Here is an 18,359-nt window from a genome sequence, read left to right as displayed (position 1 = left end):
GGGGGGGGGGGGGGGGGGGGGAACTACTGGTGAGTGCTCGTCATAGTGCGCCACAGCTCAATAAATCGACATGCTGTATACCAGGGGCGTCAAACTCATTTTTGTCGTGGGCCGCATTGTAGTTACGGTTTCCCTCGGAGCGCTGTTATGAATTTTGGGAATAACTAGTTTTACAATCAGAAGTCAAGAATAATGACTGTTATTGTGGATTGCATGTGACAAATTGAAATTTTGGTTCAGACTTTAGCAAGCATCATGGAACTTGACATGATTGATTTGCTTTCGCGGGCCACATAAAATGGTGTGGTGGGCCAGATCTGGCCCCCGGGCCTTGACTTTGACACCAGTGCTATATACAGACCTCCTCCTCGGGCTCGTTCAAGTCCACCCATTTCTGCTTCTTTTCGTCCCACACGATCTGACAACGACAACGGGGGTGTCAACGCCGGCCGCAGACTTGAAACGAGGGCAGTTTTTTTTACAAACATCTGAGGCTTACAGATTTGTTTTTGTCGTCCGGTAAGTGAGCCTCACTCTTGCCCTTCCTGTACAGCCAGGTCGTCAGCCAGCCCACACCGCCGCCACTCTGTGTGTGTGTGTGAATGAAGAGTGTGAACGATTCGGAAGATATACTTGTCACAAAAAGTGAGGGATATTTGCCTTGTGAATTTTGCCCTTCATCGACTGCAAGTTGTGCAAAAAGCAATGAAAGATGGAACAGTTTGGCGTGGATTCAAAAGGTGAGACAAGGTAGAATTAACTCATTCACTCCCAAAGACGTATTTAGATGTCTTTTCAAACGCCACACATTTAATGGCCATTTTCAGACCCCTTTTTAAGTACAGTCAATATAAAATGAGGAGCTGGGATTCAATGTGTGGCGTCTGAAAAGACATCGAAATACGTCTTTGGGAGTGAATGAGTTAAGGTCACCTGTAAAATTGACAATGCATTTTAGGTTCAGCTTGAAATTTCAGCCGATAGCGAGAAACCAGGATTTTTGTTGTTGTTGTGTGGATACCTGTAGTGTAACAGGTAAAGCAGAATATCTGCGTGACAAAAAAATGAAACCTTTTTGGGAGAGTCCTTCTTGGCTTTCTTGGTCTCCTCCTTGCGGGGCTGCTCAGGAATGGAGGGAGGCGGCGGAGAAGCCTGCTTGACAGCTGAATTGCTCCTGTCACGTCCGCCGGAGTGAGTCGAGGACTCAGAGGTGGTGCGAGAGCGCCGTCCCGACGCCTGAAAATTAAGAAACGCGTGTCAAAAAAACACACTCGTCAATATGTCACACAAGCGACAATGCAGCAGTTTTTTTTTCCCAAGCTCTGCTGTGGCTGCATTTCAAATCATAAACAAATGCATTATTTGGGGAAATTTAAATAGTAAATCGCAGAAATAGTAAGAATTTTTTTTTTTAACAGTTCATTTCAGGAGAAACTCACCCGGTGCACTGAAGACTGCGACGTGGTCCTTGACCTCCTGCCGGGAGCCTGCACAAAACATTGAGCCCGTAAGTACCGCAAGTCTCGCAAGATGTTGACAAAAGACATCCAGTCCTGACCATCTGTGCCATGTGGTCATAGAAGTCCATCTGCGGCGGAAAGGAGCTTCTGAGCGGGGATATCGGTTGGTTGATTTGCATCTCCGGCGATGTGCCCGCGTGCCCGGGCGAAGGTGGCATTTGCGCCGGCATCGGAGGCGGCTGCTGCCCCCCGTGCGCCGGCGAATGGGGGACCTGTGGCGGAGGCATGAGGGGTGACGTCTGGCCCATATGAAGGGGCGGGGGACCTGGCTGCTGGTGAGCTCCTGGGTACATTTCCGACTGCATGGGCGGAGGGTGGAAGTGGGGATGCGCGTAGGCGGGATCGTGCGGAGGGTAGCCTGACAAAGGAATGTGTCCGGGCGGCCCACTGGGTGGTACTGGGTAGAATTGTGGCATATCACCGTGGGCTTGATGTGGGGCCGTTCCATCTTGGAGGATGGAGGTGGGAGCTGACGGAAACGTGAGATTCTCGTCATTCAGGACGGAGTTGGAAAATGGATTCATCCTATTGACGCACAAACCTGGAGGCATCAGCTGTATTCCCTGTGGAGGAGGCCCCGGCAGCAACGAGGTCATCAACGGATTGTGGCTTCCTGGGCCATCCAACTCCAGCGGCGTGTTGTAAGGTTCAGCGAGACTGGGCTGATCCAGGTCCGAGCTTGGGCTGCTGCTGGTGAATTGTGTGGGGCTTGATCTGTCAGCAGCGAAAGTAATTGCCCCCGTCTGAAGAGGAACACAAGTAACATGAGGTGTTTTTTTTTTTTTAAACTCCGAGCTACGCTTCCTGGGATGCCCAATAATCATCTTCCGACTTACTTTGATCTGCCCATCCAACTGTCTGAGCTGGATCAACCAATCAGGCTCAGTGAACAACTCCTGCTCGGGCCTTTCTTTCAGCTGGGGGTCAAAAATTCTCAGCTTTTCCGCCATCTGTCAAATTACAAACATCAGTACTGTTCAGCGCTGCAAAACAGGCAGCATTGTTTGTGCAATATGAACACCTTATACACCGGAGCTGTGTGCTCGATACACAGACAATTCGAGTAAATTGTATATAGAGACACAAGAGGCGCTTACCTGAATGACTTGGCTAATGAATACAGGGGAGTAGCACGATGGCTGCATGAGGATCGTCCGAGAGATGACCTCACAGTAGTGGAACGCCTGAGCGCTCAAGCCCGCTTCAGCCAAACGGCAGGCGTAGATCAACTTGAAGACCTTACCCAAGACGCATTCAAAGTCAGAGAACAGCACAGGTCTTCATTCGATGAGCAGAAACTCGGTGGCTGCACACATCTACCACATCGGCGTTTGTTTACATTCTGAAACTCATTTGAAAGAAAATACCTGGAAATTGGGTAGGGAGCAAGGCTGGGAGCCCAGAGACTGTGCGTACTCATAGGCTTCCGTCCTCTGGATTGCGTCATTGGTCGCAAAGTGGTAGAAGGGTAAACTGACGTGGATATAGAAAAATTTGATTTGACTGAAAATGATTACATCAGGGGATCATGAAACACAGCTACACACGTCCACATCGGTCCCTCACCTGTGGTTGGAGCCGATCAGAACCATCTTGGTGCTCTTCTTGGTGTAAACGCCAAGGTCGGTTTGAGCCATTAAGTAGCAGAAGTGTGCCGCGTCAATCAGCCCCTTTGAAGCTAACAAACACACACACACGCGTCTTGTGCGGTGTTCATGGCTTGCGAAACGCGTCCGGCTGCGGCGACTGCCTACCAAGAGTGTCTCCCATTGTGGTGATCGTGCGAGAGTCCAGGTCCAAAGTGTGTGTGAGGTTCGACAACACCATGGCCAGGTGAGGGCGCCAGTCACCCCACTTCTCCTCTCCGCAGCACTGCACAAACGGCAGAAATGTCAAGTGTTTCAACTCATTCACTCCCAAAGACGTTTTTAAACGTCTTTTCAGACTTGGTCCAGAATTGGCTGGTACTGAATGAGTTAAAAAAAAAAAAAAAACTAAACATTCCATACCCCAATATAGCAAAATATTGTAAATGATTCTACATAGTGTTAAATAAAACACTTACTGTAGCTGATGCAGGCATCCTACCCGACATGAGTTGGTACACCGTCTGGAGCGGGTCATTGATGGGCAAACTGTTGGCAAACCTGTCGAGCAGATGAGAAATTCGAAAATCAGTTCACAAGTCTGTGTGCTGTGTGGTTTTTAGGGGGGGGGGGGGGGAATTATCTGAGTCATAAATGGAAAAATCGATAGGAGAATCGATTCGCAAAAAGATTTTCGTTGATGACATCCCAAATCATCACAGAGCTTTCATTAAAACCTGTTTTGAATTGTCCCCCAAAAAATGGTGTCATCTCTGTGCCTCGATATGTGAACGGCGATTGGCTGGCAACCAGTCTGGGGTGCACCCTGCTGCTCCTAAAAGCAGCTGCGATCCCCGTGATCCTTGTGAGGATAAGCTTTACGGCATAAAAGCCCAAAGTATGTTCGTCGTCACCTTGTCATGACACGTGCATGTGTCCTGTTATCCATCTTACTGGCCAGCAGGAGAGCGTGACCCCACAGACCAGATTTCATAGCTGCTTCAAGCGCATCCTGTTCAGAAGTAGAAAAACCAAGCCCGTTTCAGATGGAGCAGGCAGACAAACGCAGACAACATCAAAGAGTGAGTTCTTCTTACCTTCTTGCGACCAAAGAGCAGCAGCTCCCTGAAGCGTTCCGTTTCTTTTCCGACATTTTCCGGGACCGTCATGAAGGTGTCCGACAGGAGGGACAGCGGTCCGGCTCCTGGCTCCTCCTCCGCTCTGGCCAGCGGCTCGTTGTTGAAATCAATCAGGTTTGCTTCGTTGGGACTCTTGCCCGGCAGCCACACGGACCGATGCTCCTTCAGCAACAGGTCGGCGATGTCGGTGCCGACCACGGTCTTGAGGGGAAAAGTGTTACGTTGAGAGAATTGCACCAGCTATTCAAAAATAAAATCAAATCAAGTAGAGTAAACCCACCAGTGTGCAAATAATGCTCACCCACTTGTGACATTTTCTATCGAACGTAACTGAAACGATGAACAGTGTATTTTTTTTTCTTCCTATTAATCCTTAATTTGGATTTCTGCAGGGGATGTAAAGCGGTGACATTCCAATAAAATTCTTTGAAACGAAATTATCTGTTTAATTTGAAAAGGAAATGTTTTAAGATGAGTTTAAAATGGTCAATTGTTTTTGAATAACAGTTTGGGGTATGTTTAAGGTTTAAATTATTGATATAGGCAGTTAGTAACCTGGATTGGAGGAGTGTCCACTAGTTGGACATTGTTGCTGTCCGCGTCAGGGCTTTGTTGAAAACTCCCGCAAACAGCAAGGCGCGACTGTACATCCTGCGGTACGGCAATCTTACCCCATTCTGTCTACACAGCAGCACAATGAAGTCCCAAAGTAGGCGGGCGGAGTCTCGGTCTAAGAGGCTGTCGTCATGGGAACACGCTACCGCCTTGTTCTGGGAGAACTTTATCACATCCACCTTGTGGGTCTCCTCCCTGAGAGGGATGATGTCAAATGTGAGGGGGGGGGGGGGGGGGTGGTGAAAAAAAAAATAAAAGACCAAAACACTTACTTGACAAGCGGTCCGGGGAAAGCTAGTAGTTCTTCCTGATCCAAAGTGTTCTGCAGCATTGTCTGAAAAGTTCAAATGAACCATTTTTCAATGACATACTTGATTAAAGCAACACAAAACAGTTACTGCCTCCAGTTTTCAATGACATACTCGATTAAAATAACACATCACGTACCTCCAAGTTGTGAATATCAACGAGCGCAGGCTGTCCCGCTGAGGGAAGATTGGGCAGAACTTGGACGAGATGACCACCGGGCCCAAATCGGGCACAACGGTGGGGCATGGTGAACTTCTCCGGAGTGGCCGGACGAGGGGGCGCTACATGGAAAATGTTGCTCACGTTAAGTGTTGAGTGCGTGGTCACTGACTTGAGGCAAGAAGGCGTACGTACGCTGTTCGGGCGTGATCCAGGTGCTGTCTGTCGTGTACTCAGAGGAATAGTGGTACTGGCCGTAGTTCTGGGATGCGTCAGTCTGGTGTGGGTACTGTCCATAGGAGTAGTCCGCAGCCAGCGTGGATGATGTGGCATCATAGACAGCTGAGACCAAGTCAGGCTGGCTCCTGTAAACTTGGCTCTGCTCAAGTGCGAGGGGAAGACAAACGATACTTTTTAAGTCAGCAAAGTGTGAAATGTGGGCTTTTTTTTTGTTGTTGTTGTTGAATGCGGAAACCACAAAAGTCTTTATGACAAAAATGGATTTTACAGTGGCTCAGAACAGAATCATTTCAATTTTTCAGACCAATTCACAATGACAAAACAAAAAAAAAAACCACATGTACCTGTTGGGACCTGGAACTGAAGCTGCTGCGTCTGCTGTGATGGCTATGAGAGCTGTGCACGCTGTGGGCAGACTGCTCGCTGTGGACGCTGCGTCGGTCAAAGTCGTCGTATGCGTCGGCACCGCGCCGGCGGTAGTCGTCGTCGAAGCTCCTGTCATAACCGGGGTAGTAGAGCCACTGGTCATCAGATCCCTCTTTCCTGTGACAAGTCGGGTTTGATGTTTACATTAGCAAGCCAGTCCAATGACAGCAACGTTTCAGCACATTTTGCTTCATATACCTGACAGGATACATTTGTGGATTATAGTAGTTGTCCCTGCTTCTGTAGGCGTCATCGTAAGTGGACCAATAGGACTGATCATAGTATCCTCTGTATCGGGGGTCATACTGTCCATAGTTGTATCCTTATAAAGAGAACAATTATTTTTTCCCTTACATACATAGATAATATTTTGCAGGGTATTTTTTCCCCCCGATAAAATTCTGACACTTAAAAGTTTCATACCTGCATAATCATAGTGCTTGGCGTAATTTGCATAATATTCATCATAGGCACTTCGGTTAGCTCTGTGATAGTCCTCGGGATAGCCTTGCCTTCAGGAGAAGGACGCCAACAAGACAAAGATCAGGTACATACATATTCAAGATAATATTCTGCATGAATGAAAATTTGGTCCACACGGGGACCGTTGTGCTGACCTGGATGGGGGCCGGTCGGAATACTGACTGGCCCTCGAGCTGGGTCGCTCCGGCTGAGGCTCTCGGTACTGATAGTTTGGGTCGCGGTAAGCTGGGTTGGGGCCGTCGTACCTGCCATACCAAGGATCTCTGCTTCTATATGGTCCCTCCTGAGGAGAGAATAGGAATCCACAATCTGTGACTTCTAGATCCCCCCCCCCCCGCCCACCACACTAAGTCATAATTTTAGGTAACTGCAAACGAGCAAGAGAGATTATTTCTTCTTAGCCATACCTGATAATACTGCTGAGCTCTGGGATCCCCGGGTGGGTATGGACCAGGAGGGTATGGCGCTCGGCCGTCAGGGTAGTCGCCATAGTTTCCGTAATAGCTTCCATACATCTGCCCCGGGCCGGGAGGAGGGGGCCCATAGCCATGCTGGCTGCCAGCGGAAGAGGGTGGTCGTGGCGGCTCTGTGGGAGCTTGCTGGGAAGACCCGGGAGGGAGAGGCCCTGGAGGAACGCTTGCAGTCGCAGGACCTTGCATCTGGGTTGGAAACTGTCCGGGCGATGGCCCCTGTGTGGCAGCATTTGCCTCTGGTATCCTTGCGGGTTCTGTTTGGGGCTGCTGAGTGTTTGCGCCTGCTATGGAGGAAGACTGTGGAGCCCCCGGGTTTGACGAAGAGGCCGACGTGACCGGAGGGGCAGATGACGACGGAGCTGTCGGGACCAGTGGGGCGGATGGTGATGAAGCTGGCAGGACCGGTGGAGCGGATGATAAAGAAGCTGCCACGACCTGCGGTGTAGCTGAAGGGCCTGAGGTCTGAACAGGAGCATTCCTGTCCAGTCTTAGCCCTTGTTGCGCATCTTTTGTGACCTGCATGTAAAATCCATTACTGGACTGCGGAGACTCGTGTAAAGCAGAAGGATGGCCAGATGCTTGATTTTGGCTCTGTGATTGGTGCATAGAAAAATCAAGGAGTTCATAATTTGAGGGCTGATTGTGATTGGTGACGGACGCAGCCGCGAGAGATGTCAGCGGATTTACCGGGAGAGCAAAGTTCGGGTCTCCACTCAACGACTGACCATGAGTAAAAGAGGGCCGGACGGGTTGGGTCTGCGCCGAAGTGATTGCGGAAGTTGCTGCCTCGGCACTTTCTCGAGTCAGATTGAGCGGGACTGGATTTGAGGTAAGAGCAGGTGGGCCAACTGGATTCTGATTGGAGGAAAAAACAGGTGCACGGGATATACCGGCACCCTGTCCGAGTGTTCTAACTGGGGGTGTACTTACACTGGCTGCATGAGCAAAAGTACTGGGGGAAATCACGCAGTTGGACACGGGTGGTGCAATCAGAACAGGCTGTTGGAGCGATTCAGACACAAGGAGAGAGGCATAGCCCAGGTTGCCCTGAGAGTCCGCAGAGTCTAACTCACTCACCTTTGGTGGGTTCTCAAGGTTCTCTGAATTTTGTTGTGGGATTCTCTGAGGAGGTTGAAGATCCAGCGGACCATCCTCTGGAGGCTGTATGACATCTGCACTAGGCTCCCTAAGCGGAGCCAGAACGGTCGGGGCAGCGGGTGCCAAAACAACGCTGGCGGCCAAGCCGGAAGGATCACCCTGCGCCCATAAAGTCGTGGCAGGGCTCTCGCAGGGACGATTGGCGCCAAAGGTACGCGATGATGGTCGGGAGTGAGACTGAACCCCGGGGTTTGGCGGGTGAGGCACACCAATAGGCAGAGGGTGACCTGGCCCGTAAATATTTTCCATGTTATCTGGTGGCTGCTCGAGATTACCCGGCGTAGGATCCGTGCTCCCTTCCGCGACCATTTTAGCTCTGTCGACCTCGGCAGGGCGCACCCCGACGCCGTGTGATCGGACGGGCTCAAACGAGCTGTTAGCACTGGCCTGGAAGGTCCCTGTAGGTTTTGGGGGGCTCGGCGTAGTGGGCCATGTTTGGTCCGAAGTGTTCGGCGGTGTGGCCACGTCTCCAGCTGGGTAAGAGTCGATCTGTTCAAAGTAGCCTCCGGCGGCGGCAATCGGAGCAGAAGGCAAGTTATGGTCCTCGGTGAGGCGCGGGCTTTCCTGCTGAATAAAGGTACCGACTACGCCATGGTGTCGACGGCCGGCTGTCCCACTTCCGTGACTCATGCTGCTGTAGTTTGATGATGCACTTGCAGATCTCATTGATCTGGGAATAGAATCCGGAGTCTCCAGGTTGGGGCCAGTTTCATAGGTATCCACTCCGTGGGCTGCAGGTAAGCCAGGAGGACTGCCGTGGATTTCACTGGGCAACACTTCCTGGTTTGGGACGCACTCCAAATTCTCAACATGGTCATACCGGGAGTCAGGGGGTTTTGAACTCCTTCCTTGTAACGCGGCGTTTCCGTCGTTCATATATGGTATGTGTGAATTTTCCTGAAAATGGGATCCTTGGTTATCAGAAGGAACACCTGCAGGACCACTGTGGGCTGGTGGCGCACCTTGCGGATTACTCGGAGGCCGCGAGGACTCAGGAATACCGTTCAAGACCTTTTTTCGCTCTCCTGCTAAGGTTTCCTCATTTTCTACATCATCGTTGAAAAACATAGAGAGTGTACCGGTATCTTGAGGGTATGGAACTGTCGTAGCGGCAGAGTCTTGCTGGGGACCCATGTTAGGTACATGATGGGCTCCAGAATCTGACTGAGGCTGTAAGTGTGCCGGGGCAGTCCCCATTTGATGGTAGGCTGGGTCCTGCGGCCCTCGACTGAACCACCCGTCTTGCAGGGCAGAGGTCTGCATGAAGTAGCTCTGGTGTTGTAAATGCGAGTTATGCTGTTGAGTCGGGTTCTGGTCTGGAAGAGGATTCTGCATCTGGGGATGCCCAAACTGTGTCGGAGGGGTAGGAGCGTTGGATGGGTACATCTGGGACTGCGGCTGCGTATTAAAAGGCTGCTGTGGAGGGTCACTGGTAGGCTGAAAATAGTTCTGAACGGATGGAGGGCGACTTCCGTGATCGGAGGCCCTTTGAGAAGAGGAGGCGGCAGGAGGCACTGGCTGGAAGGGAACAGGCTGAGGGGGAGACTGCGCATGGAATTCCTGATTCATTGTCTGACTTGGTACTGGGGCTGATGGCACAGATGGCGGCGTTGCGGTTGACGGACGCTCTCTCGAGTTCAAGTAACCTTGCTCAGAATGCGATGGTGCATATCCCGTACGAACGTCGGCTGCGGCTGAACTGTGAGGGCTGAACATGGGCACCGCTGGCAAAGAACACAGCGGCGGGCCAGCTGGAGCAGCTGGGACACCCTCCAGTGTCTGTGGTTGCATGGCCAGACCTGGGCCTGCCCTTGTGTAGGTGGAATCGGGCGGGGCTTGTGTTAGCGGAGAGTTGCTGTGGGGTACCGGGACACCCCCTGCGCCCATAGGAGGTGGGGTGCGAACAAAAGCAAATGGGTCCATCATGGGTTGGGTAGAGGGCGGCATTGACGCATTAGCTGCTGCTGTATGCTTCAGTGGCCTGGTCCTGCGGAACATATTTGGCCCGGAAGGAGGAGGAGGCCCGGAGGCTCCCGGGGGTCCAGTCCGAGGAGGGGGCTGCATGGCAGCAGAGGCGTAACGATCAAGTTGATCCAGAAGATCTCACAGAAGAAGTTGAAATCAGTTGGAGCTGGGTGGAGAAAGAACAGGCTGTTAACAAAAGGCAACAAGTGGACATTACCACACCTATGTTTGTGCAGTCGTCTTCTGTGCCGTTACATCAAACTGGACAACGTGGCACCTGGCTAAGTACACCCTGGCCTGGTTGTCAGCCAACCACATGCCACATAAAGACAACCATTTGTCCATTTGTGTAAATGTGAGTGTGAATGCTTGCTCATGACCTGTATACTATGCTCCCTACTTCTCCCTCCAAAAGTCATCTTAGTTGCAAACAGTTTTACATGTCGCAAACACGGCGAATCCATTGTTTGGCTTACAGTGTGAAATGTTGGGAAAACAGTTCTAAGCATTTGTAAACGAGCGTAAGGTATGTCACCAAAGTGCTTTTTCTAATTTTCACCAATGTTAGAGGCCATGTGATCATGGTCCTCGAATGTCGACACATCTGCCACTCCGTGACATATCAGCACAAATTTTCCACATTGATCATCATGCCACATCAAACAAAGTACAAAGCAAGCAATGAGGAGTATCCCGTGTTACACCGGCTTGGATGAGTTTAAGGGACACAAATAGCAAAAGAGAGTGGTGAAGCAGTTCACGAAAGAGACATTTGAAGACATGGGTCCCCGCGTACCAAGCTCTAAGTAATAAAGTTTTTTTGTGCATCCATGAGTGTGAATCCTTAGTTGTCTTAATGTGCCAGACCAGAGTGAAGCTAGCTTCTTGCTGCAAGTCAGCTGGGACAGGCTCGAGCTATCGAACTGTTCTGCAATAAACACCCCTCAGTTGGCCGGATGGCCACAAAAATTTCGTTTTGTTAGCCCCCCCGACAAACGCGATATTGAAATGTTATCAATTGCCATTTGTTGAAAATGCAGCCACTCGAATATTCTTCCTTACATACATTATTAAGTAGCAAAGCGTCAACTTCCTGCAAGGAGTTCTTGTTTGCTCGACGGCTAACACATCTTAAACCCCCTCCAACATGTCCTTAACACCCTATCTAGCAAAACACGGCGCTCCAACGATGCCTGAATTCTGAACTCGCGAACAGCCCTCGTCGAAACTTCCTCCCTGCCAAATTCTCAATCGACGAGGGCTCTCCGGCGAACCGTCCCGAGTGACTTGTCACCCGGCGATTACATCTTGACACCAAGCTTCACTACCCCCTGTGTGCTAACGTTAGCATTCGAGGACTTGTTAGCATCGCCGCTAGCTAGCCTATGCTAACAGAAGGGAGGGGGTGCGCTTTAAGCTTTCCGCGTCAAACCGGGGCATTAAACTCAGACATGAACGGTGTTGTTGTTGTATGGACGTGTGTGAGTACACACATCGTACAGAAAAAAAAAACGTACAAGAGAAAATATAAAGTCTTACAAATGCGCAGGACAGCGAGTTTGACACACCGCCACCATCTTCGATGGCCACATCCTACTAGGCTACGTGTACAAGTGGCGTCACCGGCCAAACAACAACGACTTCCTCACCGTTAGCAGAGGCCAATTTGTTCCTTTAAAGGGGACATACTTTATTTCTGAATGAGAAAAAAAAAGGGCAGCACAATCTACTTGAAAGCATCGTCTGTGTAACATCGAAGCAGATGTTGTGTGTATGTCAGTTTGCACCTCAGAAACAGCGAGACAAACAGTTTTCGCAACTCATGCAGTTTTTTTCGAGCATTTTTATTGAGACTTGGAATCAAACTGTTATAAACACACAGTTTTTGTAGAACAAGATGTATAAACGTCTATGGAATACCAAAATAAGCAACACGCAAAAAATAGCAACAAAACAAAATAAGACACAGCAAACTTTCGTTCAAGGTCAGCTCTCTAAGAAAATGCAACGTTCAAACGATTCTTCAATTTTACTGTCAAAGTATGTACAAGACTAAAATCTACAATGGTCTTTTACTTAATGATGGAGAAGGTGAGGTGGACGCCCTTCTCACATCATGAGGAGATGCCATGCCATCTGCCCCACCCGTTCCACGCCCCTCTGCACATGGTATGTTGGGTTCCACATTAAAAAAAATATTAAAAAGTACCACCCCCCTGCCCCATATTCTGCATTCCGATTTTGCACAACTAGGGTACATTGTCCGCATTTTACAGCTTGACGAAAGATTCCTGGGAGGCGCGTCATACAAAATCTGTCCATGTGGAGTTGCCGTACTATTTCCGCTGCGTCTCTCAATAGATAGATAGATAGATAGATAGATAGATGATTAATCCCGAAGGAAATTATACATTGTTCTGTTCTTTACATTTGCACAAAACAGTTACATTATCAATAAAATATAATGCAAAAGACAGATAAAAATAAATAAATTTCCAGACTCTATATAAACGCTTCAACATGTACTCTCCAAATATTCAAATATTTCATGTTCTGAGGGCTGTTTGTGCTTTGTGAACAGCAGTCTCCAGCATAGTGCGCTCTCGAAGCAGCTGGTGGAGAACATCTGAGTCCAACTCCAGCAGCATACCTACGGTACACGCACAGTAATTACAACAGTAATTAGGAACATGATATGGCCTGAAAATAAAATTTCCCAATTTGTTTCCCCCCAAAATCCCATTTCTAATTCTAATCGGTGGGGGGGGAGCAAATGACGATGACATAATCTAATCATCCCTTACACTGAAAACCTTCCCTGATGTGGCATTTTTGTAGGCTACAGTGGGTATGAAAGACCACACATCCCAATTCGTACGTTTTTTGTGATTAAAAAAAAAAAGAGTGTGTGTGTGAGAGAGAGAGAGAGAGAGAGAGAGAGACCAAGATAAGGAGTTGAAGATGATGTCAAGTGTTGAATTGATACGCAATTACAAACCTATTTTAGGGGCAGCTGTGAATTATTTGTGGATTTTTGCTATTTTGAGACTTGATTCTATGGCTCACCAGTGATTTCATGCGCGTGAAGCTGGTCCAGTTCCTGCACCCGCAAGAAAAGCTTCTCTCCCAACCCTTCTGTGTCCTCTGTGTCCGACGTGTCGCTTACGTCTGTCGCCCCAATGCGCTGCCTGCATGGACATGCGCACACGTGAGTAGAGTAGAAGCTCCAAATTACTATGCCCCTAAAGTCATACTACATAGAAATTGGCCAAAGTTTTTGGTGAGCATCTTAAGCATTAGTGTTCTGACAAAAAATTAAAATAAATGACAAAAAGTACAGAGTAAAACATTTTTGCTGTCCTGTGGCAAAATAAAAACATACAGATTTTTTTTCTTTCTCTACCAATACATAAAAATATTGTATATCTACATTTACTGTATACATGAAGATTCCACTTTTGAATTTGCAGTCTGTACACTCATGAGCAAAAGGGACTTACTGTTTTAAGGTCTTGAGCGCTGCATTCAGCTGCTCTTCCAGCTGTTTGGGGTCTGAGAGAAGCTTTAACACAGCTTCCTTGTGCTGCTCCAGTAACATGCCTTGTGGAATTAAACACAACCGCATTTTTACATGGTGATTTCAAGTCAGAAAAAAAAAAAGTGAATTGTGTGAACATTGTTGTCATACAGTACATACGACTAACCTGTGATCTTTTGTGAGTATCCAGTGTTGTAAACGTCCACTAGGTCAAAAAGCTGTTCGCCCAAAGAGTCAGAAGACACGGAGCCATCGTCTTCTTCCTTACTTGTTGTTTTGCTGCAACAGTCGAAATAGTATTGAGGCTACAACTGAATCGGGGCTGAAAATCACATTACAGGATTAAAGACGTCATTTTACGAGAATAAACTAAAATATAAACTTGTTTTCCAAATAATTTCAGTTTTTTACCTTTTCAGCATGGCCCAAATATCAGCAACACACCACAATTACAATACTAATAATTCCATGCCAATTTTATTCTAAACTAAAATATAAACTTGTTTTCCAAATAATTTCGTTTTTTTTACCTTTTCAGCATGGCCCTAATATCAGCAACACACCACAATTACAATACCAATAACTCCATGCCAATGTTATTATCCAGTGTTTTTCTTTCATGTACCTGGACTCTTGGTGCAAATCGACCTGCAGGGCCTCAACAGCTTTCTCTACGGCCGTTGCAAGCATGGCCTCATCCTGCAGCATCTTACTCAGGACAGGTGCAGGAAGCTCCAGCAGCATACCTGCGGAAGGAAAAACACCCAGCACACATGTGAATTATTATTTCTGAAGGAAATATACATGACACAGTCACCCTCACCTGTAAGTTTCCCAGCGTGCTCGCTGTATTTGGGGAAAATCAGAGTGTATAGCTGCTCGCCAAGTGTCTCCACGTTGTCTTCTGTGTCCATGTTTCCTCACATTTGTCACTGTGGTCTGCCTTTTGCTTAGTGCCTCTTAAACAAGATTAAAGCTACAGTGGATTGAGAAAACACATTTGTTTTGGCAGGCCTTCCACTAAGACTATTTTATTTTTTAATGGGTTTGATTGAAGTTTCTTTCCCGACATTAATCATAAAATGTTGTGTTTCTGTACTTGATATGGATGCATTTTATAACTATGTGAAGCAATTTGTGAATCCGCTCTAAAAAAAGTCACATGTAAATAAAATGTTTTTACTTACATTTGAGCATTGGTCACGTTGTACCAAATTGTGTCGGTTTTTCGCGAGTTTTCCCATTTCGTAAAATTTCTGGTTTGATAATATTATCGAGGCCTAACAGCGCCATATAATTACTTCAGCGTTCGTTTATTTACTCATCTTTACATGCAATGGTGTGGGTTTTTTTTTGCCTGTACCGTTACTGAGGGTTACAACTTGAATATCGAATGACTATTCATCAACAAGAGGCGCATGATGATGACGTTCCGCATCGACGCGTTAAGTGTGGATGTATTCATCCGCCGCTTCCGTGATCAAATAGAACCAAACGTTTATTTTTAATGTTTATTTTTAATAATATCAGAGTAATATATAAATAGTTTAATTTATGAATATGGATAATTTAAAAGCATATTATCTACTGAGCGTTGTTTTTTTTTCTGGCAATAAACAACAAACGCGGATTGATCGTTTCCTTGAGCTGAGGAAAAGCGGTTTCCGCTTTCTCTGCTCCTTTTCCTCTGCTGAAAGGTAACGTGGTCGTTTCAGCTATTAGCGGCCGCTCATTAAAAACAGAAAATTCCAGCTTGTTCAACGTTTTTTGTTTGGGACATTTGCGTACGATTACATTGTTGGGTTGGTTATTTGTCACCCAATATAAGAGGAAGTTGACTTGCATAGTGAAAAATCGGAAAATCGCGTCGTGTTGGTAAGGCCTCGCCGTGCGGGGCTAGCATTAGCAAACGGGCATCTGTTCGCTACCACACAGTTGGTCAATAAACGTTAATGTGTTTTTGAAAAACTCTATATAAATTCTAGTTATGGAGTCCCCATCACACATTCTTTGTTGTTAGTCCCAACAATTAATATGGAGGTGCTCGTTGTTTGCTTGTGGAATTTAGGGAGAATGAGCTGTGCTGAAATTTTAGAACGATTAAATTTGGATCATAAATGTGGAAGGTGGGGGCTTACCTTTGGCAATTGTATTGTAAATTTATGGAATTTTTGGAATGTGGGAACTCCTGCAATATGGAAAATAAATCGCTAGAATCTAGATGTTTTAAATGTGAAAAGTTGACTTTGGAACGGGAGTGATGAGAAGATTGCAGAATTCTAGTAAATAGCTGCCTGACATGCTTTGACACAATGACAAAGTTGAACATAATTTCATCTAATGCTTTTCAGGTTCATCATGTCGGCCCATTTGCAGTGGATGGTGATCAGGAACTGCTCCAGCTTCCTCCTCAAGAGGGACAAGCAGACCTACAGCACTGTGAGTCGTGTGAAATTGTGACCTTAAATTTCCATACCAAAACACTAATACGATTTACACTCCATCTAATGTTGGAGCGCTGGAAGACAAACGTTAGCATCCAACGTTAGCTGTCTTTCTTCGGTGTCAAACCCAGAAAAGGCAATCTGACTATGTCCCACGCTAGTTACTAGTTCTGTGAAGTGTGCGTCACTGCTAATGGTCTGTTGGCTGATGGCAGGAGCCCAACAATCTGAAGGCCAGGAATTCCTTCCGCTTCAATGGGCTGGTGCACAAGAAGACGGTGGGCGTGCAGCCGGCGGCTGATGGCAAAGGAGTGGTCGTCGTGATCAAGAAGCGTGCAGGTAAGGGCAATTTTAGAGCAAAAGCTACCTCTACATTTGGATGCTGTACTAAAAAAAACATTTGTTCCCGAATTAACTGTACTAAAGCTCTCGGAAAGCTATTTGCTTGCATGCCAAGATAAAGTTTTTTTTTTCCCCTCAGGTCAGCACAAGCCAGCCAATTCTTACAACAAGATCACCATCAACAAGAACGGCCGCGCCACTCTCAACAGCGTGAGGCACATCATTCGCAAAAACAACTACAGGAAGGATCTACGCATGGTCAGAATTGCACTTGGGCGGAGAAAAAAAAATTGTTCCCATCATGAGCCTGATTGTCATTTGTCATCATTCCCACCAGGCCGCCCTGCGTCGTGCCAGCGCCATTCTGAAGAGCCAGAAGCCTGTGGTGGTCAAGAAGAAACGCACCAGGGCTACCAAGACAGCATAAATAGATAGGCCACATAATGCAAAATAAAAGCTTTTTGTTTGGAAAAACGTTTTTGTGTCCTTTTTTTGTGGTTTCGAGAAAGGTTGGAAACACTGACTTCATATACATAAAATCAGCATCCCATGTCGGAACACCGGGATGGATTTTTGGAACAGCCCCGCAGGCAGCTTTCCATCCCATCGCACTAGAACGTCAAGCCTCCCCTCCTCCCTTTGGTGTTAAAACGCAAAGCACAAATCAATCGACGGCAAACTAATCTCTTTGAGTCGCGTTCCCGCTTGTTGCCGACCATGAGGCCCGCATTAGTGTCGCTTCCCCTCGTCACCGTGCATATGCTGCTGCTGACGGGAGATGGCTTTGAGCTGCAGGACACCATCCACGAGCTCATCGAGGAGAACATCCACCTCCACGACCAGCTGGATAACCTCACGCAAGCCCTCGGAAAGCTCCGACGCATGCTCTGGCATCATTCCAATGGTAGCGCCTGCGCCTTTTAAGTATCAATGCCACGACGGAAACAATTCATATTTGCCTTTTAAAGAACAATGAAATAACTTTTTTTAGTTTTCTGAAATGTGCAGCCTACAGGGTAAATACAACGCCTTTCATATATGGTGTCTGTTTTTAATTTCCTATTCATGTCATTACTATCTATAATCCTCCCCGGCAGCCAGCATTTAGTGCTATGATCCTATAATCCACAGAATGTGATAAATCTCACCCTGCATTTGATGCGACTACATACATTTTTATTTTTAAATATTTTTACTTTATCTGTACTTGTAATCTATTTTGTCATTATCTGTTACTTGCTCAGTTTCACGCTATATTCATTTTATGCTATTTAAATGTTTGTATTTTTATTTCACATTTTTTAAAAGTTTACTTGCGCGACGTCCTCAGCATTGAAACATTTTCCTAAAGCCTACCAAATTTACTGATTCAAGCTAGGTTGTACATGTTTTTGTTAATTACATGAAAATATATTTTGTAATATTCGTCTTCCTCTGCGTTGAGAATTGTTTTTAAATCTAAAAATACATTTTATTTTTATGCTTTGAGCTGATTTAGTTTTTAGCTAAATTGTTTCAAGCGGTCGCATTTCTTATACGCCTCAATAAAAATGTCATTTTGAAGTATTTTATCAAAGCCAGCAAGACATGCCACAAAATAGCTTGATCTTTCTCTCTCTCCCTAACTTAATTAAATGTTATCATTTATTAATATTACACCAAAATTGCATTTCATCTTTAATTTGTCCACATTGCCCGTGTGCGTTCTGCTCTTGTGTCTTCATAGACCCGACAAATCACGAGCACTACGAGCATCACAACAAAGACATCCAGCATCTGTGGGAAGAGTGGTCACAGCGGGGTGCGTATTCCATTATCATAATCAAATTTCATGCAAAATTATTCTACCTTTCCCCACCAGGGGTGAGCGCAGAGACCCATTTGCTTCTGGAACACACTTTTTGCGGCCGTGACCTGCACGGATCGGCCAGGTCTCTCTACAGTGGACCCAGCCTGGTCCTG

The 18,359-nt window shown here is 46.9% G+C and overlaps 3 protein-coding genes across 10 annotated transcripts in view; 1 reads left to right on the top strand and 2 right to left on the bottom strand.

The window, feature by feature from the left end:
* sec16a (SEC16 homolog A, endoplasmic reticulum export factor) overlaps positions 1 to 11,718 on the bottom strand; it is a 15,844-nt gene extending 4,126 nt beyond the window's left edge. For 3 of the 5 annotated variants that reach the window (XM_019877609.1, XM_019877611.1, XM_019877612.1), the window contains exons 1-24: positions 11,613 to 11,718; positions 6,885 to 10,239; positions 6,612 to 6,760; positions 6,418 to 6,506; positions 6,193 to 6,316; positions 5,913 to 6,111; positions 5,524 to 5,707; positions 5,308 to 5,450; positions 5,133 to 5,194; positions 4,917 to 5,055; positions 4,204 to 4,446; positions 4,021 to 4,118; positions 3,586 to 3,667; positions 3,275 to 3,392; positions 3,087 to 3,198; positions 2,888 to 2,993; positions 2,618 to 2,758; positions 2,357 to 2,470; positions 2,062 to 2,263; positions 1,559 to 1,989; positions 1,440 to 1,487; positions 1,072 to 1,236; positions 500 to 586; positions 355 to 418 (exon numbers count right to left, since the gene is read on the bottom strand). In XM_019877609.1, coding sequence (XP_019733168.1) covers positions 355 to 418; positions 500 to 586; positions 1,072 to 1,236; positions 1,440 to 1,487; positions 1,559 to 1,989; positions 2,062 to 2,263; positions 2,357 to 2,470; positions 2,618 to 2,758; positions 2,888 to 2,993; positions 3,087 to 3,198; positions 3,275 to 3,392; positions 3,586 to 3,667; positions 4,021 to 4,118; positions 4,204 to 4,446; positions 4,917 to 5,055; positions 5,133 to 5,194; positions 5,308 to 5,450; positions 5,524 to 5,707; positions 5,913 to 6,111; positions 6,193 to 6,316; positions 6,418 to 6,506; positions 6,612 to 6,760; positions 6,885 to 10,172 — 6,388 coding nt within the window. In that variant the 5' untranslated portion in view covers positions 10,173 to 10,239; positions 11,613 to 11,718. Of the gene's footprint in view, positions 1 to 354; positions 419 to 499; positions 587 to 1,071; positions 1,237 to 1,439; positions 1,488 to 1,558; positions 1,990 to 2,061; positions 2,264 to 2,356; positions 2,471 to 2,617; positions 2,759 to 2,887; positions 2,994 to 3,086; positions 3,199 to 3,274; positions 3,393 to 3,585; positions 3,668 to 4,020; positions 4,119 to 4,203; positions 4,447 to 4,916; positions 5,056 to 5,132; positions 5,195 to 5,307; positions 5,451 to 5,523; positions 5,708 to 5,912; positions 6,112 to 6,192; positions 6,317 to 6,417; positions 6,507 to 6,611; positions 6,761 to 6,884; positions 10,240 to 11,139; positions 11,412 to 11,612 lie in introns of those variants that run through there. The other 2 variants (XM_019877613.1, XM_019877610.1) reach the window with 2 other exon arrangements.
* Positions 11,719 to 11,883: 165 nt separating this feature from the next.
* On the bottom strand, positions 11,884 to 15,118 carry LOC109520416 (uncharacterized). 3 transcript variants are annotated; one of them, XM_019877618.1, is made up of 7 exons: positions 14,799 to 15,118; positions 14,435 to 14,587; positions 14,237 to 14,357; positions 13,778 to 13,890; positions 13,574 to 13,673; positions 13,140 to 13,261; positions 11,884 to 12,723 (listed from the first exon to the last, which is right to left on the bottom strand). In XM_019877618.1, the coding sequence occupies exons 2-7, from the start codon at positions 14,523 to 14,525 to the stop codon at positions 12,620 to 12,622; spliced, it is 651 nt and encodes a 216-aa protein (XP_019733177.1). In that variant the 5' UTR covers positions 14,526 to 14,587; positions 14,799 to 15,118; the 3' UTR covers positions 11,884 to 12,619. The 3 variants fall into 3 exon arrangements, with proteins under 3 accessions (XP_019733177.1, XP_019733178.1, XP_019733179.1); XM_019877619.1 differs by having other exon boundaries at positions 14,435 to 14,570; XM_019877620.1 differs by lacking the exon at positions 14,435 to 14,587 and having other exon boundaries at positions 14,799 to 15,115.
* Positions 15,119 to 15,286: 168 nt separating this feature from the next.
* Positions 15,287 to 16,871, top strand: rpl28 (ribosomal protein L28). 2 transcript variants are annotated; one of them, XM_019877622.1, is made up of 5 exons: positions 15,287 to 15,308; positions 15,963 to 16,050; positions 16,271 to 16,394; positions 16,537 to 16,655; positions 16,735 to 16,871. In XM_019877622.1, the coding sequence occupies exons 2-5, from the start codon at positions 15,970 to 15,972 to the stop codon at positions 16,822 to 16,824; spliced, it is 414 nt and encodes a 137-aa protein (XP_019733181.1). In that variant the 5' UTR covers positions 15,287 to 15,308; positions 15,963 to 15,969; the 3' UTR covers positions 16,825 to 16,871. The 2 variants fall into 2 exon arrangements, with proteins under 2 accessions (XP_019733181.1, XP_019733182.1); XM_019877623.1 differs by lacking the exon at positions 15,287 to 15,308 and adding an exon at positions 15,359 to 15,486.
* The last annotated feature ends 1,488 nt before the right edge of the window (positions 16,872 to 18,359 follow it).

Source organism: Hippocampus comes, unplaced genomic scaffold (genome assembly GCF_001891065.2).
Source record: "Hippocampus comes isolate QL1 unplaced genomic scaffold, H_comes_QL1_v1.1 scaffold376, whole genome shotgun sequence".
Lineage (NCBI taxonomy): Eukaryota > Metazoa > Chordata > Actinopteri > Syngnathiformes > Syngnathidae > Hippocampus > Hippocampus comes.
The sequence above is the reverse complement of the archived record's forward strand: the minus strand, read 5'-3'. Positions and strand labels throughout refer to the sequence as shown.